Genomic DNA, 26,866 nt, shown 5'->3' on the forward strand with positions numbered 1-26,866 from the left:
ACAAAATGGACCCTAACATGGTTATTAGGAAGTGCGAAGAGCAGAATAGTGAAGTAAGGACGGGCGTAGTAATTGATGTTCCTGGTGATAATTGGTCAGAAAAGTGAATTTTACAGATATCGAGGGTCCTTGTTCTGGATCAGAGAGTGTATGTGATAGATACGAGGACGGATCGGGATTCCCCCCATTTTTATGTACTGTTGGAATGGAAGAAGAGTATTCCGGAGTGCTTTCAGGTTGAAAATGTGCAATTGACAGAAGATATTAGAGCAGGGGTGATCTTTCCAACTGTGTGGGGTACACCCTCGACCAAACTATTAGGCCAGAAGAAAGAGAAACATGCTTCCTTACTCACGGGGACAACAGAAGCTGGGTTCACACAGCTGGGGGAAGTTTGACTTCCATCCAAAACCTGATGGGAGGCTATTGTATAGGGGCTGGATATAGGAAATTACGTACTTTCTCGGGGATGCAACTGGTGCCAGAAGGGGAAGAGGAATATGAAGCCTGAATGGAGTAGGCAATATAAGCAGTTGAGGAATGGGATATACCAGATACCCAAAAAAGGCAATGAGTTAGAGAAAATTTAAAGGGCCCTGCTGCAGAAGCCATTATAAGTCTAACATTGAGTCGGGGACACTTTACTGTGCATGACTATCTCTCTTTACTGCATGATGAATTTGGATCTGCTGAGACGGTCTCTAGTTTATTGTTTTGGTTGGAAAACATGTATCAGAAGAGGGGTGAGAAGATGTCTGAATATATAAGGCATCTAAATAGATTATTATATCAGGTTGTGGAAAGGAAGTGATTGGACCCAGCCGAGGTGGAACAAGCCAGGATAGAACAACTCTCTCGGGGTGCTTTGGTTTCGGACCCTGTTTGGAACCAAATAAAAGATGAAGCTAGGGGGAGTATTTGGGGGTATCACAAGCTTATAAAGAGAGTTTGGGCGACCGAGGTAGTAGAGGAGGCTAAGGAGGCAACAGCCAAGTTGCCAGCAGGATAGCCCTTAGGCCCAGGAGTGGGAAAGGTTAGGGAGGATGACGATCAGTTAACAACGATGCAAACTCAGATACTGGACTTAACTCAGATACTGGACTTAATTAAGATAATGGGTGGCCCACCCCTGAACGGAGGTCAGGTTGGGCCAACTGATGGGGGGATGGGCCCATCCACTCTAGCTAATAATTCAACGAGACCAGTAATTTGTTACAATTGTGTGGGTATGGGACATTATAGGTGTGCGTGTACGAAACCGTACAGAAGATCAGGGAACTGAGTTCATTTGGGAAACAGTAAAGGGCCCAGTGAGGGAGCTAGCTGGGTGCCCGGTAATATCAGTCAGCCCTGACAAGAGAAGTTTCCCTTGGAAACCCTCACCAAAGGTGGGAGTGACGGGAGTACCCCCTCTAGCGAGAAATCTCCGTTCCTTTGAACTACCAGAAACTAGAGCAACAGGGCTCCAACAACAGTCTTTGGGAATCAAGTGTGGGTTGTTAAACCAGACACTGGGTTTCCCACTATTGGATTTCCCCAGCAGTTGGTGGGCCCTTCTCCAATGGTGTCAGTGCAAGTGGAAGGTATTGAGGCGGGAGAGGGTGAGAGATCAGCTTTGGAAGTGGAAATGTCTATTTTCGAGAGATGAGTTTTATGTGGGTTGTGCTAGGAGTGCCCAACATGTAATCCTACTGAAAGAGGATAAGCCCTTCAGGGAGAGATCTCGGCGGATTCCCTTAAGCCAGTGGTTCTCAACCTGTGGGTTGGGACCCCATTTGGGGTCGAACGACCATTTCACGGGGGTCGCCAAACAAGGCTGTCCACCATTTTTCCCCCTTTTCTTTGGCCATGCCCCTGGCACCCGGTGATGTATAAGTGGTTGGGGGTCACCACAACATGGGGAACTGTATTATGGGGTCGCGGCATTAGAAAGGTTGAGAACCACTGCCTTAAACGATCTGGATGATGTTAGAGAGCATCTAGCAGAGCTAAAAAAGACTGGGATCATTAGGGAATCCCGAAGTCCTTATGCTTCCCCTATAGTGGTGGTCCAGAAGAAGTATGGGTCCCTGAGAATGTGTATAGATTACTGCACTCTTAACTGGAGGACTATCCCCAATCAGTATACAACCCCCTGGATAGAGGATGCTCTGCAATCTTTGTCAGGGGCGAAGTGGTTTAATGCATTGGGTTTAAGAAGCGGCTACCAGATCCCCAGGCACCCAGAGGATAGGGAGAAAACTGCTTTCATCTGCCCATTGGGGTTTTATGAGTTTAATCAAATGCCTCAAGGGCTATCAGGGGCTCCAGCAACTTTTAAAAGGCTCATGGAATGGACAGTGGGGGAAATGAGGACCCAGATTGTTGGGGGCAATGTAAATATATATATATATATATATATATATATATATATATATATATATATACATACATACATACATACATTGCTTACTGGTGTACACCGCTTAGAGAGTGCTTGCACTTAAAGCGGTATATAAGTCTCATAAATAAATAAATAAATAAATATGAACCTCATAGAGGCGTTGGTCTACTTAGATGATATTGCCTTTGGTGAGACCCTTGAAAAGCATGAAGAGCATTTGGAGAAGGTATTGACAAGGCTCCATGAGGAAGGGCTGAAATTGTCATTGGAGAAATGTCAATGTTACCAACAATCTGTCACTTATTTAAACCATGTTGTCTCAGCCGAAGGGGTGGCAATGGACCCCGCCAAGCTTGAGGCAGTTGTGTCTTGGCCCAGGCCCCAAAATGTAGCCAAACTGCGATTATTTTTAGGATCTCCTCGAGTTGGGCTAACAGTTGCTGGGTGTAATGGGTAGGGGGGGCTAGGAGGACCTGGGCTTTGGCAGCCTCTGAGGGGGTTATGCTACATGTGGATTACAATATGTTTGATTGTATAGGCCAGAGGCAGCACTCGGAGCCCTCTCTGTGGGCACACGCACTGTTGTCCCAGCCCCACCTCCTCCCACGGCCCCCTCCTCACCAGCAGCCCCCCCAGAGGAGAGTCACCCCCAGGCATGACCCATGCGAAGCAGTGCAGTCAAGGACATGGTAGCCAGGCAGGAAGGACAAGACTCTGCCCTTGTGCCCCATCATGCGCAGTTGATGCTGCAGGGCACAGGTGGAGGGCATGGCAGCTGACGGAAGTTAGCCCAGAGAAAGAAATATTTAAAAAGGCAGAAAAATATATTTTTCCTCAAAAGGACTTTTTAAAACCAAACCTGGCCCCAAATTTCTTTGTCCCAAGCAAGAGTTAGCCCCATACAAATGCAAATGTAAAACCATCAGAAAGTTGGAGCCAGAGCAATCAAGAAGACAAAAGAGAAGATCTGCATACCCCACCCAAACTCTAGGAGTCATTAGCCCCATCACCTGGGAAGCAGGATATGATAATAGAATTAAACCACAGATATCAAGGCCTAGACAAGCCACAGGAACAGGAAACTATTCCAAACAAAAGGCTAGAGGGGATATAAAAACCTGCTACACCATGTGCTCAGCCCTTCTCTCCTCTGCACTTTCCTGAAGAACCATCTCTCTGCAATAAACTGTAACCTTCTTCCCAAAGCAGTTGCCATGTTTGCTTATTTATTCCCGGCTTGGATGAACCAGGATGAAGACTTTACTTCTAACACAGCCATGGTGCTGCCGGGTGCCTGGGTGATCTGTGGCAGGCCATGGAGGTGGTGGGTGGCCCAGCGGGCAGGACGGAGCAAGGACGGGGTGGGGGGGCAGTTTTGGGGCACTCAGTCTCTAAACGTTTCGCCATCACTGGTATAGGTCATATTAGAAGTAGCTAATCGGTGTACAAACACACTGATTTTTAAAAAGAATCCTTATAGTGAACAACAAAAAATGACTCCCTACTTCAATAACCCAAAGTGGAGAAACAGTGGTTTGTAACAGGAAGAGGAACTAGGCAAGGATATATTATCCCAATATTTGCCTAGCTTTCAAAAATGCATGTATTGCCGGAATTGGAGTAATAAAATGAAATCAAAATAGGGTAACAATTTTGAGATATGAAGAGAGTACCACTTTGTTGACCGAACGTAAATAAAGATTTTGAGCTAATCATAAAAATAAAAAAGGATGCATCCATTTCTAGATACAAAATATTCAGGAAACTACACTGCAGGGGAAACTACCCCCCCAATAGAGAAATGATTAAGGTTACGTTGCGCTCAGCACAAGCAATACGTTTTGTCAAAAAACTACATCCATTAATGTCTTTCGTTGATAGCAGGCTTAAATCTCTCACAGTCTCTTTAAAGGAAATACAAACGGCTTCACTGCCTTTTAGGGAGAATATCAGCCGTGTTGACTTCCGTTCTTTTCCGAAACCCCAACGTCTATTTCCGGAGTGGGCGGGACTTCCTCCCTAATTCCTTTCCCCCACACACACACACACACGCACCATACACTTCTTCCGCTCTCCCCGCCTCCTCATTTTGCGAAACGGCCCTGAGCGGAAGTGGACAACGGCCTTATCCAATAGGAAGGCGAAACAAAAGGGTGCGTGACCAAAGGAAGTTCCGCCTCTTCGCAGAGCGACTTAGGAAAGAGAAGGCGGCGACTGCGGCCTTGAGGAACGGGAGTTGTTTGTGGCGGATTAGAATTCCGCCGAGCTTCGAATTCGGCTAACGGATTCCTCCACGCGCCGTTTAACGGTTGTTCTCTCGAAAATTCGACATGACGTATCCGGCGTTCGGAGCGGTGAGTAAGGAAAACAGGAAGGCGCAGAGCCCGCCGAGCTTCTTGTCCTTTCCTTAACTTGGTTTGAAGGCTTGTTGCCCGTCTTGGTTTTAAAAGATATTTTCGCTTTCTCACCTTTAGTTGGTGGGTCTCCTCGATTGGATCCCCCACTCCGCCTCAGTCTACAAAGGAGATCTCTTCTTCCCTCTACTCCAAACCCGAGCAGTGCCTCTTTTCTCTCCCCCCCACCCTTGGCTTTGACTGGGAGATGTTATTGCGGCCTCCATATGGCCTGAACTTTCCTATCATTTCTCCTCCCCCCCTCCAAGTAGGTTAGTAGAAAGTGACTAGGTGGGAGTAAGTTGCAGATACCATAGTACAGGCTATATGAGCGCCTCTTCATTTTTATCCAAAGAAATAGCCTTTTAAAAACGCTTTTGGGCCTATTAGAGTATTCTTTACTGGCCAAATGTGGACACACAATTCGTCTCCAAAGCAGAGATTTCAATATACATGCAAGCAACAAAGTGAAAAATCATAAATAAAAAGATACAGGTAGTCCTCAACTTACAACAGTTCATTTAGTGACTGTTCAAAATTACAGTGGCACTGAAAAATATGACGATCATTTTTCACACTTGCGACTAATGCAGCTTTCCCCATGATCATGTGATCAAAATTCAGATGCTTGGCACCTAGTTCATATTTTTGGCCGTTGTGTCCCAAGGTCGTGTGATCACCTTTTGTGACCTCACAAGCAAAGTCAGTGGGGAAGCCAGATTCACTTAACAACCAGGTTATTAACAGCCCTAACAATTCACTTAATTGTGGCAAGAAAGGTCATAAAATAGAGCAAAACTGACTTAACAAATGTTTCACTTAACAACAAAAATTTTGTTATGTGGGTAGTATGAAATACCACTTAACCAAGAAAGTAATAATATAGGAAATGTACTAAGGAAAACAATGGAAGTATTTTTGAGTCAAGGTAGCAAATCCATGCACTTTCCTTGGCAGGAAAAAGACATGGTTTGTAATTATTGCCAATGCTTTCTGAGATGTTTTATCAATTTCCCAATCTAGTTTATAACTCTGGGATTTCTGGGTGGTCTTCTATCCAAGTATTAACTTGATATGGCCCTGTTCAGCTTTTTTTTTTTTTTTTGTAATTTGCTGCCATATGCTGTATCTCTGGGTCTTGATCTAATGTTAAATGAAGAAGCAGGGTTAGCAGAGTTTTATATATTTTTTAAAATATCTAAATATAGTAAAATATATTAAGACTTGTTTCTCGAAATGGAAAACTCCTGCTGAGTTCATATTTAATCCTATATTAAAATGGAAAGAAAACACTGCTACACTGATTATTAAAGAGTTTTAATGCTTAAGATTTTTTTAATAATACAAATATACAAAATATAAAGAAAAAAAAGAAAATGCAAAAAGGAGAAAAAAGAGGGGATGGCAAAAGGATATATATATCCTGTTACGTGAATCTGGCTTCCCTCATTGACTTTGCCTGTTGGAAGCTGGCTGTGAAATACACAATGGCAATCATGTGACCACAGGACTGCAACAGTTGTAAATGTCTGCTGGTTGTGAAATATTCAAATTTCAATCACATGACTGCAGAAATTCTGCAATGTTTGTAAGTATCTGGACTGGCAATAAAGTTACTTTTTCAATGTTGTAATTTAGAATGGTTGATAAACAGGGCTCTCATTAAGTGAGGACTAACTATTATGAAAGCTATGTTTCGTTATTATATAACCAATATATTCTATTAGTTATATAATAATGAAACATAGCTTTCAAACATGTTTCACTGGATTTTGAAAATTTAAAAAAGTGTTTTCCCAAAGTTGGGGGATTTGTACATACATGCCTTGTGCTAGGGTGATGAACGTAGTAAAATGTATCTCTTCTTTTTGTTAAAAGTATGGTGCTTACCATGGTCAGATGCCAATGCAAATGGCAGTGGGACAACCGGTCCCTAGAGGGGTACAAACTGTAGCCCATGATGGATCTACTGGATATTCTGTTTATTCTGGTGCCTATGCTGGTGCTGCTGTTGATCCCTTGTGGGCATTCTTCAGTGCTACTGCTGGACAGGTAGGTCAGTTTAAGTAATTATCCTAAAGTTTTGAAAGAATCACTTTTTTTTCTGCTGATCAGTGTTAGAAATACTCCATAATCTCAAGGTTTTGTTTGGCAGTGGATATATTAACAAATGACCCTATAAAATTGCTTGCCTTTAATTTTTTAATATGACTGGCCATGGAGCACAAGATAGCTTTTCATCTACAGCTACCATGTAGATTGCTAGTTTTGTAGGCTTGTTTTTAAAGTTTTATATTAAACAGCTCAATAAAAGAAAAAACAGAAATGAAGATAAAGGCTTTTTTTTCATCTATGACCAACATATTATCCAGCTGGACTGAGAGTGAGAAAAGAGAAATTCACCTTCAGCTAATCTGTTTGTTTGCATGGAATCCATAATTAGCTTTTAAGTGTAGATATAGGCAAGCAATATAAAGCAATCTTCCTATGATAATATTTTAAATAATTAAATTTTATACTTTCTCTATAAGAGGAATGGGGGATCTATTGTAAATTTGATTTTTGACCTCATTAATTGGAGCACGATCTTCAGCCAATTTTATTTGTAGGGATATCTGGCAACTTAGAATAGCTACAGTACATCAAGGTTTATATAATATAAACTTAGTGAATCCACATTTAAGTGAATGTTCATCAGGCTTCAGTTTGGAAGAGTTCTGTACATTATATGTGACTACGTATTGAGAAATACAGAAGCCATATCTGTATAATCTGGGCGAAAGGACTGGTTAAAAGGCTATAGTAAAGATTCACCAAAGGGCATATGCATGGCCCCACAGGTCATTGGTCTCTAGAGCGTTTTGGGAATTGTGATGCCAATTTGCATTCTCTCAAGAATGTGGAACTGCAAAAGCAATATTCATGAAGAACTCCAGTTTCAGGTGAGTAACTTTTCTTTACATTTATTCTTTTGCTTGCATTTTAATTTTTATACTATTTACAAAGAAGGCCTTGCAGTCATAAGGCATTTGTTTAATAAATCAGTTAGCATCTCCATAATAATAGCAGTAGTAATATGGTATTTCTAGCATTTATGTCTCTGGCACAACCCATTTGGTTGTATATTGTATTCCATTTGAGGATCTGATGAGAAAGAAATTACATTTACCTGAGGCAGGGACGTGTAAGAATTGCCTTCTTAAACACTATCCTTTGACCCTGAACGTTTATCACCCACAGAGAGAGTTTTTAATTCTGAGTTAATTTGAAGGGATTTAATGGTAGTTTATTTTGAAAATGGATTTTTGTGTGTAGGATATCCTTTAATCTGTTTTATTTGCTTATTGACAAGAACAGGAATCATTCATATCAGCCAGTGCTAAATTCTGTTTGCTCTCTGATAGCCAGGGGAGTTTAGGGAGGAAAAGTTATTGCCAGAATGGTGACAGTTACATAAGTCGCTAAGCTTATGTGTAATGTGATTCTAAACTTACACTGGTGAAGTAAATTTAAATTGTGGACAATTGGAAAATACATGCAGTTCAACAGTTAAAACTATGATGCTTTTGGAAGCTAGTATTTTCTCTTATTTGTGATTAAATTGTGAAAAGAAATAGATGCCAGAATATACTTTTAACTCATTCTCTAATCTGAAAATAGATTACGTTGATGAGTGCCTAAAGATAAAACAAAAGTGGCCATATTGGATATTCAGAGAAACAGCTATTTTCAAATTGCAAGCTTTTTGTAAAATGCTGTTCTTACTAACATTTACATGGAAGAAGAAATGAGTCTTAACTGTCAGATTATGGCACAGTATTTGCTTCCTGTCTTTTGATAGAGGACAGGAATGGCAAGAAAGGCATTCTGGAACATTTGTTTCATTAGAGCAGCATCTGCTTGAAATAGTATCCGGTACAAGTGTGGGTCAATGAATTGCTTCTTTTCTCTACAGGTAGGGGATAAACCATGAATTTTGTCTAGAAAGGCGATCAGCTACTTCATAAAGCAGGGTTTTTTTTATAGTTGTAAGTGGAGTGCAGTATTTTTTTAATATTCTCATTCTGGGAATTTCTCTAAATTCCACTAAACTCTTTTGGAAACATTTCAACTCTTGACTTTCATTTGAAATGTTAAGACAGACTTAGCAAAGAATAGCCAAAATGGAGTTGATAGTGTGAGCTGCTAAGGCCCCAAGAAAAATAGGTTTTTGGGTAGAAAAGATAATTTCCCAAGCAGTATAATTTCTTGGAATTATAAGGAATAGCATATGCATGTTTCAAAAAATAAACAATCTTTCTACTACCCAAAATAAGTTACTATAGGAATATACTAGATAGTATGATAATAGGTATAAAAATAGATATCTAAAAATAGATACAAAACAGCTTACATAGTGCACAGAGCTCTTAATTATATTTAGTACTATTTCATTTCAAATATTGATTGCAACTAAAAATTTCTACTAGGTAATCCTTTTTTTGCAAGCGAGGAAAACATGAAATACCATTGCTTTTTCATTTTTTTTTCATTGCTTTACAGCAGGGTTTTCAAACTCTTATCTTGAGAGAAGTTTTTCTCTGCTGACATGGTTAAAGAACATGCTATATGTCTGCTGTAGAATTCAATTGCATAGCAAAGGATTGTGCAGTATGTTCTGGAGTAAGTTGTCCAGATCAGCCTGTATGATTTTGAATAAATGGGCTGGAATTCTAAGCACAATTGCAAGGTCTGTTTAATGTAGCCTAACATCCCCAGATGTAAAATGCTTGCAATTGTACAAAGCACAGCCTAGAATATCCCCAGCATTCTATTGCAACTTCTTCTACAGTTCTACAGAAGAAGTTTAGTGGCATAGATGGTACAGTAACCTATATTTTTGGGGGGGGAGGGAAATAATGTGACTGATTCTATTGAAGACTACATGATAAGTTTCTAAGGAATTTGGGAGTTTTCCAGAACACAGTTTGAAAACCACTGCTTTAAAGTAGCTATCTGGAACAGGGAGTTTTTCTGTGTTTTCAGTTTTTCATAAGTAGGATCGTCATTGCCGACTTCCATATTTTTCCTTAATTCTCAACTGTAATATTTTAGTAAATTTAGTTTTTTATAGGAGGAATAAACATTCACTCCTGAAGTACCAGTCAAATAAGCACAATGTCATCTGCCATATAGCAAGACCAGTGGGGTGATGGAAGCGTGGGCCTTTGACACTCAAAAGAACTGATCAGGTAGAAACTTGCAGTAACATTGTTTTTGGAGGGGAGGGTAAAGAAAGGCAGTGAAATAATTTCTGAGTGTTCTTGCATTATGAACTGACAATGAGACTCAGAAATATCTAAATCAAAAGTTATTTAATCTTTTCCTTGTGCCCTGTGAACCTATCCAGTGAAAATCCTTTTGCTTTGGTGGTAAATACAAAAGTTTGTTTGCGTTTTGTACAGTCATTATGAACAATCCCCTCAATTACATAGATCTAGTAGAAAAGCTATACCATACTTTACATAATTTTTGTCAATAATGAGTAATGTTTTCTTTCTATTGAGAACTTTCTATCAGCACGATTCTATTTTTTCTTAATTTAGCCAGGAATACGCCCATTCAGTTTGGAAAACACTTCTGAGAAATCTGAGAAGTCAGTACATGATTCCCATGTTAGATTAAGGAATTTTGCTTAAGGCCAAATCAAGCAACAGGATTTTCAATACCCACCATTCCTTATGCTTTCATTGGCAAAGCTCACAAACTTTTTTTTTTAACCATTGTTTTAAATTTACTTGGAGGCTAATAAGATATATTTCGGTTGCTTACTTTTATGTTTTGAACGTATTTTGAGATAAGATTCTTTTTGTCATTTTAGCAAGATAATGCCTCATAATGCTATGGTACGGTAGCCGAAAGGCTGCATTTCATGTCTTTGTGAGTGAATATTCTCCCATATGAGAATTTGCAGTTACTCAAACAGATAGCAAATTGACATGGATGTTGAGGTAGCCTCAAGAATTAATTTAAAGGCTTTCATTATATAGATTATTTTGTCTTGGTGAGCTTTATGTTTATATTCTATAATTGGATATGGATAACTTTAAACTTAACGTATTTTTGGTCTTGTATATTTTTGTGTAGAGCTGGATTTGAATTAACCTGAGAAACTCTAGGATGTGCCTGGAATGAAGAAATAGGGAGAGAAGTTTTTTTTTTTTTTAATTTTAAATGGTTTGTCTCATAATTTGCAAAGCTTGCACATGAAACAGTTTTTTTTTTAAGTTCAACATTTGTGAAAATAAGTTTTTATGATTAATCTGTCCTTGTAAGATTAAGATGAGGAAGTTATTGTTTATTTTGTGATTTTGAAAACATGTCCATTGCGATTTACTTATGTAAAATAACTAGTATAGTAAATATATAATTGATATTTAATTTAATATAATTTAAAGGTATATTTGTGAAGTAAACTATTTGAATTTAAGTAGGACAGTGCGTTAACTGTATAGGATGCATAAATACTTGATTTTCTATTACCAGTTTTGCTAATCTCTTGAACCTCAAATTTATATGCATTCATTTTACAGAATGGTGAAGTGGATGCAGAGGAATTACAGAGATGTCTAACACAGTCTGGAATCAGTGGAACATATTCTCGTAAGATTGTTATAGAATGTATTATTCCAAACTGTTTTATAATATACATGTAAATGTTTTGTGATCCTTTTTTTCATCTGTAATAGGATATCTATGGAGATTCTCAGTCATCCAGCTCATAGTTATCCCGAAGGTGTTTTTCCATGAGGCAATTAGACAAGAAAGTCTGGTTGCCTCGTGAAAAAGCACCTTTGGAATCTGTAATGGGAGAACTCAGTTTTTGTATCCAGAGACCACATCTGAGGATGTTGATCGTTTTTATCTTCAGATGTTTTGCCAGTGACAACCCAGTGATGTCTCCAAGTCAAGCAGGAGCCAAATAGTTGAATAGTTTTCCTCTAGTTTTGAAGTGTATTAAAGAGAGAAGGAACACATATATATTAATCTCTGTTGAAAATAAATTAGTATGGTTTGAAAATTGCAGATGCAGATGGAGGATCCTCTCAAAGGTATACAAATTAATCTAAGTTCTCTATGTAACCTACAAGTTGCTCATCCTTCATTTTTTACATATTGCCTCTTGGATTATTAGTTGTTTACTTATTGTAGGTAGTAAAAGAAAGATGGCCCTAAATTCAAATTGATCTCCCCCCCCCAAATATTTCTGTTACTAAGCAAGACAGTTAAGTAAGTTTTGCCCCATTTTACAACCTTTCTTGCCACAATTGGTAAGCAAAAATCACTGCAATTGTTAAGATATAACATGGTTGTTAAGTCAATCTGGCTTCCCCATTCACTCTGCTTATCAGAGGGTTGCAAAAGGGGATCATGGGACACTGCAACCGTCGTAAATATGAGTCAGTTGCCAAGTGTCTGAATTTTGATCACGTGACCATGGGGATGCTGCAGTGGTCAGAAATGTGAAAAACGGTCATAAGTCAATTTTTTCAGTGCTGTGTAACTTTGAACGGTCACTAAATGAATGGTTGTAAGTCGAGGGCTATCTGTATAGGTTAACATTTATCTCTGGCAGAAGCCACATTCTTAAAAAAAGAAGGTCTAGAACAAAAGCAATATTTTTTATGCTACCCAGCTTCCAGCAGTACTTAATCACGGTTAATTCAATTAATAAACATGTTCATTATATCCATTTTCCTTTAACTACATTACAAGATCCTTAAACTAATATAAAATTAGTTGGATATACCCAAAATTATATCGTATATTCCAATATTAATTCATGGGAACATCCCTTCTCCATTCCTTTAAGCAGAAAGAGCAAATGAGAGAGAAAAAAGCGAAGTATGATAGAGATAGGGCAGGGCTAGCCAACCTTGGCTCTTTTATGACTCGTGGACTTCAACTCCCAGAATTCCTGAGCCAGCATGGCTCAGCTTGGAAACCTCTCCCTTTTCCCTCAGCATGGCTGGCTCAGGAATTCTGGGAGTTGAAGTCCACGAGTCATAAAAGAGCCAAGGTTGCCTACCCCTGAGATAGGGTGAGAGAAGGAACAGGGAAGAGAAAGAAATTAGGCTGGCAATTAGGTACGACGTGATGAAGGAGGGATGCCTAGTGGAGGGAAAAGAGAGCAGCTATATTCAGACATTACATAGCGTTATTTCTTGAGTAACAGAATACCTCTCTGTTAATACTTTAGTGAATTTTAATCTCTCTGTGTAATACATGAAAGGTACCTGATTGTTTGCCCTCCTTGTAAGTAGTACCCTTCTTGACTTGGCTTTCAAATGTCATCTATCACCTCTTAACTACCATTCCACCTGGGAAAACTGGATGAACAGGGCCTTAAGTCCAGCTGAGAAATCAGATTTCAATTGGTGCTCTGTTCTCAACAAATTGATTGTTACATTCAGTAGGTTTGAATGATAAACCTTTCAATGAGATTGCTTTGCTGGTCCTGTTTCGAGCACTAATGATTAAAACTGAAGTGGATGTGGTGCTTTAGAATTAATACTTTGTTTGTAATTTCAGCATTCAGCTTGGAGACCTGCAGAATTATGATATCAATGTTAGATGTATCCTTTTAAGAATGTCTAGCTGAATTGGTCTGTTTCTGGATGTCTTTTTTTTTTTTAAAGTAAGTTCCACTGGATTTAATGGAGCTTATTTCTCTAATTCCAGAGTCAGTGTCCCTTGAAAAATTTCAGTATGTATTACAGGTGAGAGTATGTATTAAGAAAGTTTGAATCACAGAGATATGCAGACATTTCCAGCATATCAAACTATGAACAAGCATCAGACAGTCTCTTTTTTGTCTTCATCCTGCTTAGCTGGAACCACAATTGCCTGCTTTAGAAATTTACCAAGATTTACATATGTGTCTGATGCCAGTCTTCAGATTGAATTGTTCAAAGTTGGGCAGTGTGTTATACAATTTAAAACTATACCTTTAAGTTAAATAACTTAAGATACATTTTTGTTTGTTGTCTGAGGTGGGGGTCACCTGATGGAGACTAATTTTGTACATAAAAGAACAGAAATGGCAGGATCAGTCTGATTTTCTACTAAGGATTATAAACAAGTAGGAATATTTCATTGGTTCATTTAATGATTAAAATATATGCAGCTAGGTTTTCTGTTGCATATATTCTTAATAGGTCTCATTAAAGATTGATTTTGTATGTGTCCCATTTTAGACTGCAATCAGTCTTTTATTTACAGCCCACTGTAAATCAGTTGTCAAAAGAGCTAAACAAGGCAGGAAAATGTTTTAATATTTTTGCACATTAATGATGCAGTGATGCTTGCAGAGAGGTTAGGCTGGAAATTGTGACCCCTTCTAATTTGGTGGGACTATGGCTTTTACCAGATGGATGCATGACGTTCACAGGAGGCTTCATGTGCTTGTTTTTCTTATTTTATTAAAACAAATGGAAATTATGTTACACATTGAGTCATTTTTCCACTAAACTTCAGTGGCACAATTTTGGGGTGTCCAGAGGTTGCAAAAAGGGCTTAGATCTACATTGAAAGCTACAAGTTGTCTATCCTGATGTTCAGGGAGTCTGTAAAATGCTTGGAAGTTGTATAAGAAAATACATTTCTGCATTTGTTAAATTTGAAATCTGAGCTACCTCACTTTGATTTTAAAATAAATATATAAGAAAGCTGTGTTCCATTTCAGATTGCTTCTAACTCATAAATAATAGATAGATTTCCAGGGGGTTTTGTTGTTGTTATTGTTGTTACAGTTCCTCTTTTAAAGGAAGGACTTATACGAGGGCAATTCAGACATAAACCTCCATTTGGTTATCAATGACAGACGCTTGCAAATACAGAACTTTTATTATACACATTAGAAAACTACAACATCACATTACTTTTCGAGATAATCACCATTCAAATTGAGGCACTTGTCATAACCTTTTACAAGGTTTGAAATGCCTTAGTAGTAGTTGCTTAGCGTCAAATCTGGGCTATGGGAGGGTGATCAAAAACATCCCAACAGAACCTATTGGATTATAAAGGCTACATACAAAGATCAGAAAACTAGATGAAACTTTGATCTACTCTTACTGAGACTGGTGATATTAGAGGATCTCCAGGAATGATGCCTCAAGAAAAAACCTTTCAGAAGGAAATATACTCTATGCTACAACTAATTCACCAAACAATTGTTGCATACAAAGAGGACATAAAAAGAAACCATAATAAGACTAAAAACAATTTAAATAATATAAATGAGCAAATCTCCAAATTAAATCTACAACTAAAAAGTCCCCAGACAACAACTACAAAGTATGACCAAATAAACCAGAAATCAAAAGACGAAGCAGAAGAAATGGAGCTAGAGATGGAAGAGATAAAAGAAGGAAAATATAAACGACTATACACAAACAAAATATTGCAAGACTTAGCCATAACAATGAAAATGCAAAAGACCCTTTACTCCTTAGGTCTGCAAAATACATCTGATGGCAAGGAAGAAGATTTTAAAAAATGGAATATAGAGCTTTTAGGGGAAATGTAACAACTTGGGAGACGGAATGAAAAGAGAAATTGAGGGAGAAGGAAACTGGGAGTTGCTTAAGGAATATAAATGGGTGGAATTCCGCCCCCAAAATACCCTACCTAAATTGTCTTCCAATGCCAAGCAGTTTTTACAAAAATAGAAAATTCCTGGGTGATTTAATTGCCCTGGCTTGGAAAGCTATTTGGCGAAGAAAGAAAGCGAGAGTTAGATTTAAAAAACAGAAGATTTGACCTTTTAGGGGAGCATTATATGTTTAAATACTTGTTTGAATAAGATTAAAAGAACAGATGACCCTTAGATATAATTATACTTTTATAATGAAAGATATAATTTAGAATTAAAATAGCATTTTTTCTTTATTTTTTTTTTGACATGGGAAATATGAAAATAAGAGGATTGGTATGAATAAAATTCTTAGCTATATAAATGTAATTATTGACAAAATCATAACTGACAAAGATATTTTAAATACTGATGGGAAATTAAACCTTAAGAGCACAAAAACAGGATATTGATTTATGAATTGATACTGTTATTTTTATAATAATAAAATATGATGCTTATATTTAACTTTGTATACATCAGTACCAAAATTGTAACTATAATGAGGGAAAATAGAAAAAATATGGGGAAGAAATGAGGATCAGGGGAAAAATACTGGATTGTGTAGTACTGAACAGATTTATATTACTAAGCACTAAAATTGTAATTCTTAAAAATCAATAAAACATTTAAAAAAACCCACCACAGCGGAACTGCTTCAAAAGTTCTTGGGTGTGTCTAGCGTTGTGCAGGCAAGCATGATCGTGAGCCAACACCACACCGACAGTCAACATGCCCCAACACTTGTTATGGATGGCTCGTCTGAGTTTTTGTAACATTTCTCAGTAGACTTCTGAATTGATGGTCGACCCACGCTCCATGAACTTCACTAGCAGTACTCCTTTGGCATCTTCACATTTGGCAGGATTTTCTATGGCACCACTTCCGCTGTGGTGTTGCTTCACGATAATGCTCGCCCGCACACCGCTAGACGCACCTAAGAACTTTTGAAGCAGTTCCGTTGGGATGTTTTTGATCACCCCCCCCCCCATAGCCCAGATTTAGCACCGAGCGACTACTACTAAGGAATTTCAAACCTTGTAAGAGGTTATGACAAGTGCCTCAATTTGAATGGCCATTATGTCGAAAAGTAATGTAGTTTTCTAATGTGTATAATAAAAGTTCTGTATCTGTGAGTGTCATTGATAACCAAATGGAGGTTTATTTCTGAATTGCCCTCGTATATGTCATCAATTGAAATGCAAGTGGGAGCCCCAAATAATTTTTGTACTGTACTATAGCATCTTGTATATGCCCAGCAGGTGGCAGCACTAAGCTATCCTTCCATGCTCTCAAGAATGTTGGAACTTAAATGCAGGACTCTTAACAAAATCCCAGGGCTGTAAGTGAAATTCTGGAATTGAAAAATACATCCTAAGGGGGGAGGCAATGGCAAACTACTTCTATAATATTGCTTAAGAAAACTAGATAGAGGTATTGCTATTGTCACCAAAGTCAAGCTTAATTTGAGAATTGCTTAAATACCAGTGTTAAAAGGTTTAGATTGATAGGGTATTTTGTAAAAACAGAGTAAGAAGAATTTTTTTTTGCTAAATGATCTTTATGACTTACCTGTTTAAAACATGAGCAAAATTGAAGGACAAGTGTACAGAACAGTAACAGAATCCATACAAGTAAAACACTTTATTTAATCATTTTTATCACCTGTCCACAAGATGGCCTGCTTCTTAACACACAACACTAGAGACAAAATACTGGAAAAATGGGATATAACGAATTTAAAGAACTTTGGACAGCTCTTAGTGCTTGGAAACACAATTTCATGTTGGTTGATCAAGACCGAAGTGGAACTGTGGAATTTCATGTACTGACTCAAGTTATTGTAGCCATGGGTAAGTAAAGCTTTGCTGACCTAGAAATCTAACTTACAGTTGTAAGCCAGAGTTTTCTGAATTCAGGTCTAGTGCTGGCTATCTAATTTAGGCTAGAAATTGATGGACTTTATTCCTTTTCCTGCATCTGGGAAAGTTAATCTTTTGTAATTGCAAATAGAGCAATAAAGTACTCTTCTTAAGGAGTAGTCTTAAAATATATCTAAACCTACTCTATTTTATTCACTGTATCCCTGCTGATTGGTTATAACTACTCTAAATTATTTATGAATACCCAAATATTGGAAAAATTCTCCTAAGGTTTCTGTCCTGAAAGTGTGTTTTTTCTTTCTGACTACTTATCTAGGATACAGACTAAGCCCACAGACTTTAATTGCTATTGTAAAACGTTACAGCAAAAATGGCAGAATTTCTTTTGATGACTATGTGGCGTGCTGTGTGAAGCTTCGTGCTTTAACAGGTAAGTGCTGGATTTGTATAATATATTTTGGTTTTGCAATGCAAACATTCACTGCTTGGATATAGACCAGTTTGCATAAGTAGAACATATTTGCCTGGAAGAAGCTTTGGAAATTTCTCCTATTTTTTTCTTGCAGCAGATTTCTGTAGCCATTAGTTAAAGGTTTTTTCATAGTGAAAATGGGAGTACCCTCAAACAGTTGTCAGCTTAAAAATTCAAGCCTCATTTCAAGCTCCCAATGTTTTGATTTCTACTACTGACAAGATGGCAGACATTCTTTAGATTATTTTAGCTTTACAGTGCAGTGAATATGGCAAAAGATTTTACATAGAGCGGCAAATATCTGTGGCCTTATTTGGAGTCTGGTGTAATTCCATTGTATTGCCAGTGATTTTACAGAATATGCTATCCTCTGATGACTGTAGAAATGAACGAATAATGGATTATGTATTGTTGTGCTTGACTATTTTAAAATATTCCATAGATTTTTGTGTATATATAGACAAGTTCAGGATTTTTACAATATAAATTTGCAATTTTTTTTTAAAGATTTCTTCAGGAGAAGAGACAGCATGCAACAGGGCATTGTGAATCTTCTGTACGATGATGTAAGTAACAATACTGTTAATTGGTTATAAAACGATTTTAACTAGAATTCTGTTTCTTACATTTCCTTTTACAATCTCACCCCCATTATACTTGAGAATATTTTAGGAAATTACATCTCAAGATAGTTTTGTAGCTCCTGTTAGATCTCAAACAGATGGCAGTTTTTTTTTAAATTCTTCACTGTGGTCTTGATTTTTCAGGTACATGACTTATTTGCCTGTACAGTATTTCATTTGGTGCCTTTTAGAGCTTACCAGACTTTTTTGGTTGGAGCATCTGTTCCTCCCCATTTGTACCACAGAACATGGTGTGACTCCCACCTCATCTTTCCATTGGTTTTCAAGCGCTATGGTTATTTATGTGTCTTTGACTGGTTTTTTTTTCCTTTTATCGTAGTTCTTTATTTTTTCCCTTTACATATTAATGTCACAAGGAGTGGGAACTAATGTTGTAGTAATACATTAATCAGTATTCAACTAGAGGGGATAATATCTGTATGATGTCTTTTTTCATGCATTTTTTTAAATGCTTCGATTGTTTTGTGGCTGCAAATCTATCCCTCGAATAGCATAAACATAAATTTGTTTGCTTTGCCATCATTCTAGTTGGTAGGCCACTCTCCAGGAGGAAGCTTCAGAGGTGGCAATTTAGTTCTCTCATTTTCCTCCATTCCTTCTAATGTGTTCCAAAAATTGTCTGATGACTGTCCTGTTTCTGAGAAAGCAATCAATTTCTCCCTGTCAATAGAAGCTGCTTACATACCTGCTGTTCCATTAATCACCTTTTCCCCTCATTTACTCAGACAGTGCAGTTAGTGGTCTCCAGAGAATTTGCTATTACCCATGAGTTCTTTGTGCCTCTTGGAAAATTATATGCTTTGCTCTGTCTGATTTTGTTTTGGACAACTGATTCTGGGAAGAGTAGCAAGGTTAATTGGATTTTCTCCATTTGCACACCCTCTGCCAAATCCATGGACTGATGGACCCTTACATCCTTAGCAACAGATACGTAGCTTTGTGAGCACTGACAAACTTTTTTTTTTTTTTTTTTTTTTTTTGAGATCTGCAGAGATCTGTTAAATCAGGGCATGGTTCACTTTCACTAACGTGTGTCATGAAGAGCAGATTCCAGTGTTGGGAACCTCTCTCTCTCTCTCTCTCTGTGTGTGTGTGTGTGTGTGTGTGTGTGTGTGTGTGTTAGGGAAATGAAGCATCAGTCTCATCCCTCTTAAGAGACCTGGTTATCCCAGGCTTTACATAGTTTTGACAGTTTCCTGTCTTTATTAAACACATGTATAGATATTGTATTATATTGTTTTATGTTCTGTTTGTTTAATCAGATTTTTATTAATGGAACTTAGATGAAGCTCTGATCACTTTGGTCACACTACTGTGAAACTAAAAGGTTTACAAACTTAAACTCGTCCTCATGCCTTGTAGCCAGCCTCTCCTCTTCTCTTTTCTTGGGTGGTATTCCTTTTTTTGCTGTAACCTGCTGATAAAACTTCATGAAAGACCGACTGCTTTGGGCCTAGAAGTGTCTCTTTCGTTCTTTTTGATAAAATCAATAGACTTTGAACCTATAACTACTTCCATCTCATGGAGACTAGTCTGACTTCTCACTCTGACTTTGGCTTATGTAGAAAGATGAAGTGCACTAAATCAGAAAACATTATGTCAAGATCAAAGTTTTTTTTTTTCTCCGTGGTGATTTGTCAGCTTCCCAGCTTTGGCATGTAGGCACTTTTAGAGAAAAGGAAAAACAGTTAAAAACTCCTTAGAATCACCTGCGAGCTGGCACATAGGTTTCAAAAAGAAAAAAATATGTAAAAGAAATCACAGAAGGGTTGATGGGATGTGGAGTGGTTTCTCTAGGTCTGGCAGGCGAAACTGCTGGAGTGAAAAATAACTGGACGAGGTGTGGAATAGAGGCCACGGCTGGAAGAGATAGAAATCACAAGAGAATCCACGGTCAGGGAAAAGAACTGGGAAGGAGCCCCGAGGCAGCTGAAAACAGAAAAGAAACTGCAGGAAAGAGCCAACAGAAAGAAAATATAGTCCTGGATTCCAGTCAGTGGCAGAGTAAACTCCATGTGGTTCAGGCCCTGGGAAATGGGCTAGGGAATGTTAAGGAGAGAAGCTGTTGGCATTCCTAAGTCTCTGTTGAAGACAGTAAACATGGGAACAGGAGGGGGGGGGGAGAAACTAGCATTAAAGTATTTCTGTATTATAAGCAAAACAGTAAAAAGTTAAATCAACTGGTTGTTAATGTTAGATTAAGCTAGGACCTAATAGTATATTGTATTCTCGTTCTCTAATAGTATATTGTGTGTTTCTCTCTCTCTCTCTCTCTCTTTCTCTCTCTCTCTCTCTCTGTGTGTGTGTGTGTGTGTGTGTGTGTGTGTTATACACAGAGGCTTGTAAATATATTGGTATGGTAATAAACAGGACTATCTTCACTTGTTAGCTGCATATATGTGTTTGGCTTTGTTCTTACCCATTCCTACTCTCCAGTAGCTTGTCAAGTTGGAGAACTGAGAGCTTTTGAAGAGATCCTTTCCTATATTTCATAGGATAGAGCAGTCGTCACCCAAATATATAACTTTGTTTCTGAAATCAGTGTGGATCTTCCGCTTGAATCCAGAGATATTGCTCATCCTTTCCCCTAGGCCACAGGTCTGCAACCTGCGGCTCCGGAGCCGCATGCGGCTCTTTGAGCCTTCCCCTGCGGCTCCCAGCCTCCTCTGCCTTTGCAGAGAGAGACAGAGACAGAGAGAGGAATTGTGCTTCCCTGCTTCTCTCTCTCTCTCTCTCTCTGTGTGTTTATGTTTGTGTGTGTGTGTGTGTGTGTGTGTGTGTGTGTGTATGTAAAAGAGAGTGGACTCACAGTGTTTTCCGAGGAGCTGAAAAGCTTACTGGGCGGAGCTCCTCCCTTTGCTGCGTCTCTGCAGGAAGCAGGAAGGGCAGGAGAGAGCTAGCTAGCCCAGCTAGGCTGACTCAGGAATTCTGGGAGTTGAAGTCCATGAGTCATAAAAGAGACGAGGTTGTCTACCCCTTATCTTGTTGGACAACAGCTTGAAGCTTGTCAGGTGAGCAGCAGATAGGAGAGGGGGGGAGAAAGAGAGAGAGAGGGAGAGAGAGAGAGAGAGGAAAGAGAGAGAGAGAAAGAGAGCGGGGGAAGAGGAGTGGCAGGCAGACCAAGGGCAGAGAGAGGGAGGGAGGGAGAGAGACAGAGAGATCCTTTTGACATCTAAAATGAAGATAACACTGCATATATCCTTTTTTTACCTGTGTGTGTATGTGTGTGTGTGTATATATATATATACATACATACATATACATATATACACACACACACAAACACACACACACAAACACACACACACCTATAATAAAGGTAAAAAAGAATATATGCAGTGTTATCTTCATTTTAGATATCAAAATGGTTTTGCGGCTCCCAGTGTTTTGTTTTTGGTGGGAAACGGGTCCAAGTGGCTCTTTAAGTGTTTTGGGTTGCCTACCCCTGCCCTAGGCCCTGGGGAACACTGTTTCATTCTTTGGATTTGTGTGGTGTTCTTGCATTTTTCCAGGATCGTGATTTATTCTTGGCTTTCCAAGGCTCTTATAGGAAGCACATGGCCTTTCTACCCACCATTTCTCCTCATGGCGAGGAGCTGTTATCTAGCATTGGTACACGTTGGTGAAAGAGTCATGCCCACTTTCTGAACCCATACTCCAGAAGCACGATAGCAGCTTTAAGAGACTTTCAGTGGAGTAGTCACACATCCGTGTTATCCCAGTGGCCACATGACTTTCCTTCCCCCAATTGCTATTTTTTGGGGGAGGGGGATTACTGTATTAGTTTTAGGAACTGGGTGAGAGAGTGTTCAGCAAGGTCCTCATTTAATCATATGCTACACAATATTTACGTAAGCTCTGGAGAATCTCGGGGCTGTATGTATGGAAGCTTTTAAATAATGTATGTGAATTCTTAGGTGACCACTTGAAAAACTGCACTTAAAAGTCATTAGCTGCATTTTTCATTTTAAACTTCGATTAGCAAAGTTTGGTATCTTGTCTCGGGTTAATCAGCCTATGAAAATTAGACATAGAAATGCTAGTAAAAGACCATTTACATTGAAAGGCGACATTGAATCAAAATGGTCACGAGTAAAGTTTGCATAGTTTACAGGCATAATTATTTTGTCTCTGAAATATTTTGCACATGCTTGTTGCAGAATTTCCTTTAGTTCTTATTTATTTGATAGATACATTTTGGATCATAGGCAAACCGTAGGAGTGCAGTGGGCGACTCTTGTGGCTAGGATGCTGGGTTGATAATTGGCCAGCCTGCATTCAAGACCCAAGTACTGCTGCATAGCGGGGCAAGCTCCCGTCATTCACTCTAGCTCTTGCCATAAGCGAGTAATTGTGAGCACATAGATAGGTAACACTTCAGTGGGCCCATCACACGAAAGGAGCTCCAATCAGGCTCTCCCCAGGTAACTAATGCTACCGGCTAATCCTTTCAACCTGGAAGTAGCGACAGCAACATACGCAAGTAGTGTCTCAGCTAAAAAAATAAGTCTGTGAGGCTGGGCTTTTACTGTATGGTTTTGATAGATTGTTACTTGCTTTACCATATAAACTAATCCGCAATGCTGAAGAAATGTACCATAATGGGCCCCCTCTTATTTTGTTCAGGGGATGTGTGTAAATAGTGCACATCAAAAGGCAACAGTGGAGGAGATTTTGAGGGCTTTGATAGATTTGCATTTTGATTTTTATAACTATGAGTTGCCTAGAATCTGATGGCTAGATCACATACATATACAGGTAGTCCTCCGCAATTGAGCCCAGCATTTTTGTTGCTAAGTGAGACGGTTTTAAATGAGTTTTGCCCCACCTTGCGATTTTGCTTGCCACAGTTAAGTGAATCATTGCGATTGTTAAATTAGTAACACGGTGGTTCGGTGAATCTGGCTTCCCCGTTGACTTGGCTTGTCAGAAGGTCACAAAAAGTGAACGTGTGAACCCAGGACACTGCAAGCTTCATAAATATGAGTCAGTTGCCAAGATTCTGATCACGTGACCCTGGGAATGCTGCAGTGGTTGTAAGTGTGAAAAAATGGCCATAAGTCATTTTTTAGTGCCGTTGTAACTTCGAATGGTCGCTAAATGACCTGTTGTAAGTCCAACAACTAGCTTTTCTTTATCGCTGAATTACGTTTTCTCAATTTTGACTTTGAGCAGGAGTAAGATAAGCTGTAATCGCATAAGCTATTATCATGTAAAGTTTTCAACTTTTAAAGACATATACAAAGAACAAATTATGGATGCATTTAAAGATAAAGCAAAGACAACAATTTTTTTTCATTTAATACAATTTTATAGCCACGTGGATTCTTGATCTATTTTGATGAAATTTGTTCAAATTGCATGTATGCATTTCAGAAAACTAAGGATGGTGGGACTCTTAACTACTTTTTACAATATATCAGACAATCTAAATTGAATTGAGATACTTTGCTGGGTTATTTTGTTACCTTGTTCTGTTTTGCTCTTTTCATCTGTTCCCATGCTCTTCTTCAAGCCACCTCCCCCCCCCAACTCTATTAAATTTTTTTGTTTTTTCAGTTCTTGCAGTGTACCATGACTATCTGATTGCCGGCTGTGGATGAAAACTCCCATGCTTAACTTCACCTGCGTGGAATTGCTGTGAAAGCAAGGCTGTCATTGATTTTCCATATTTCTGCCTGCTAATGTACCATTTTTGACCTTTAATGTGTAGTTTGAAATAAATAAGTATACAGGTTGTACAGTAATTGCTAGAGGTGTCATTCTTTTACATGTGGATGATAGTCTTTTTTCCTTTTGGGGTTATGCTCTTAGAATGAATAAAAGGAAACAATCACATTTCATGCTAATGATATAAACAGGGCAGGCTGCATCTTGAGAAATTGTAAATGCCTAAGAAACCAGGAAGCCATAAATTGGTGGCTGTCAAAAGTATGTTTAAACATTTGTATATTTCTTCTGAATGTTAGAGAAATAATTTGAATGCAAACTCGAAGAAAGTGTTCATAGTAAAGATTTATACCCCTTAGTGGTAAAGCATACTCTTCCAAGTGGTGTATCCTCTCGACCAGGGGTCCCCAACCCTTGGGGATACTGGTCCGTGGTCGGTTATGAACAGGTCCATGCAAGTGGTGGGTGAGTGAGCGAAGCTTTATCTGCATGTGCGGGATCTATGTTGTACGTGAAACCATTCCCCCCCCCCCAGGTCCACAAAACTGGTTCCCTCGTGCCAGAGAGGTTGGGGACTGCTGCTCTTGGCATAAACTTCCAAAAGAATACTGGTGGCTTTATGGAGTTGCCATTTTCCCAATGAAGTGTAGGTCTTTAAGGGAAAAGAAGGCGGGGGGGGGCTTTGCAATTGGCTCATTATCACCTAGAATTCCAAGAGCAGGGGAAGAATCCAAGAAACGAAAGCCTGAAATTGATGCTTCCTGAGCTTTTACTGTACTGCGGTTACTGCCTGAAAATAGAATCGTGGATGTGGTGGGAAGCTGTTAAAAAGTGAAGCAGCTTCTCATATGGTAATAATCACATGCCAGCATCAGCAGATCTCTTGCTCTCTTCCAACACGCTGCAAGTGGTATTAGATAAACAGGGCCGGTGGCAAATCATTTCTTTATATGTTTTTCAAATTCGGCTGCTGCTGTTTTCGATCCATTTATAATTTGTACATTGCAAGGAAATGTCAAGGTTAGCTAGCATTATGGATAATGGTCTTGGTTTACTGGCTTGCCTATTGCCATGTTTTGCAGATTTAAATATTTTCTTTCTGTGTAGACATCTCACTATGCATTGTGGATGAATCATAAAAGCCTTGCTAAAGTGAGCTGTTGGGTATGTTCTGCTGCCAAAGGAAATAGAATTAAGTCCAGGTAACGCTTCATGATTAACCTAGCGAGTGGGTGCATTTGTTACAAGAGTTTCCCATGTTGCCATTTCTTGGTATATTGAATAGCATGATGTAGCTGTATGATCTGAGCACTTGGTAAGAGGAGGATATATTTGCATCACATCAGACTTCAGTATCATGACTAAAATGTAAGAAATCATTTTGTTGAATATTGCAGTAAGCTGTACTCATGCTAAGAAAGATAAGTTTTTAGCCTGGAGTCAATAATTCATCTGTAAAACATTTCAGTTCTTTGTATCATCCTGCACCTCCCTCTATAATTATGCCACTATATTTACCTCCTTTAAAATGGCTTTTGCATTATCTTTGAATTTCTATAACAGTGGTGGTATCAAATCAAAATTCTGAAATCATTGACACTATTCACGTGCAAATTTTGTGTTCACCATTGTCAAGTAATAGCTGTAGATTATTTGCAATCTTCTATAGAGATTTTTGTACCTTTTGAAATGGATGCTATTCTAACTGTAAAAATGTTCTTGTTCTATTTTCAGTGCCATTCCAGGCAATTGTTTGAAAATAAAGTTAGAGCTTGCTTTGTATTTTTTTTCATTCCTAAAATAAGTACATATGAGATTATATTATTGGGTGCTACAGTAATTTTACAAGTTCTACAGAATTTAATATTCCAGACTATAAGGTGAGGTGTGGGTGTGTACAATAGATTTGATAATGGTGAGAAAAAAAACCCTCTATGCAGTGCTCCTCAATCCTGCATTTTCCAACCATGGGTGTAGAATTTTAGCATATATAGAGAGAAAATGGGCCATCTTTCTCACAATTCTTAGTTACAAATGTTCACATTTTTTCTCTTAAATGTGATGCTGCCTTGTTGACTGAGGCAACCCCAGTGAAAAGTGAGGTGGTTTAGTGGGGGGGGGGGGTCCAGTATACCTACAGCAGAGGTTCCCAACCTTTTGAGCACCGGGGACTGGTTCCGTGGAGTGAGTTTTTTCTGCGGACCAGAGGGGGTGTGGTTTCATGTACTGCCCCACTCAGGCGGGGCAACCGCCAGCGGGACGCTCGGAGGGGCGGTGCTAGCGCCGGCGGAATGTTCGCCACTAGCATGAGAGTGGGGGGGTGTGAGTGCATGCACTGGCCATCCCTTCCTGTGGCCAAGTGGCCGTGGCCCAGTAGTGGGCCAGAGCCAACAGGTTGGGGACTCCTGACCTACAGTATTTATAGTTCCTGATGCAATTGTAAGGATTAGATAGTCAATACTGCGAACCATCCAACATACTGTAAGATTGCAAGTAAGGATTTATAGGGGAGAAGGAAATTTAAAAAAGCTAAAAGTGGGTAAATAGGGGAGGGTGTGAATGGAAGACTGCTTGACCTAACATTCTGGGTATGAGATAGTGTGATTACATGAATCTCATCGGTTCCCTGCACTTTGGAGTGGTTCTGATGCCAAGCCCAGATTCCTGTTGTTTTGCCACTGGTGGATTGTATTTGCCAGTTCTGCCTCCTCTTATGCCCTTGGTGTCTCTGTAACACCTGCCATAC

General features: G+C 38.9%; 1 protein-coding gene across 1 annotated transcript; it reads left to right on the forward strand.

Moving 5' to 3' along the window:
* Positions 1–4,541: 4,541 nt before the first annotated feature.
* GCA (grancalcin) lies at positions 4,542–25,902 on the forward strand. Its single transcript, XM_039352776.1, has 8 exons — positions 4,542–4,737; positions 6,655–6,828; positions 11,349–11,418; positions 13,348–13,391; positions 17,157–17,304; positions 17,651–17,764; positions 18,314–18,372; positions 24,010–25,902. The coding sequence occupies exons 1-8, from the start codon at positions 4,714–4,716 to the stop codon at positions 24,034–24,036; spliced, it is 660 nt and encodes a 219-aa protein (XP_039208710.1). The 5' UTR covers positions 4,542–4,713; the 3' UTR covers positions 24,037–25,902.
* Positions 25,903–26,866: the final 964 nt, after the last annotated feature.

This window comes from Crotalus tigris, unplaced genomic scaffold, assembly GCF_016545835.1.
Source record: "Crotalus tigris isolate CLP2741 ecotype Arizona unplaced genomic scaffold, ASM1654583v1 scf7180000018477.2129921, whole genome shotgun sequence".
NCBI classification, from domain to species: Eukaryota; Metazoa; Chordata; class Lepidosauria; order Squamata; family Viperidae; genus Crotalus; species Crotalus tigris.

Excerpts from the sequence above, each read along its gene's own strand:
- GCA (XM_039352776.1), top strand. The coding sequence starts at position 4,714 with ATGACGTATCCGGCGTTCGGAGCG. Across the intron at positions 13,392-17,156 it reads TTATGATATCAATGTTAGAT|AGACAAAATACTGGAAAAAT; the intron begins GTATCCTTTTAA and ends ACACAACACTAG. Across the intron at positions 18,373-24,009 it reads TGAATCTTCTGTACGATGAT|TTCTTGCAGTGTACCATGAC; the intron begins GTAAGTAACAAT and ends TTGTTTTTTCAG.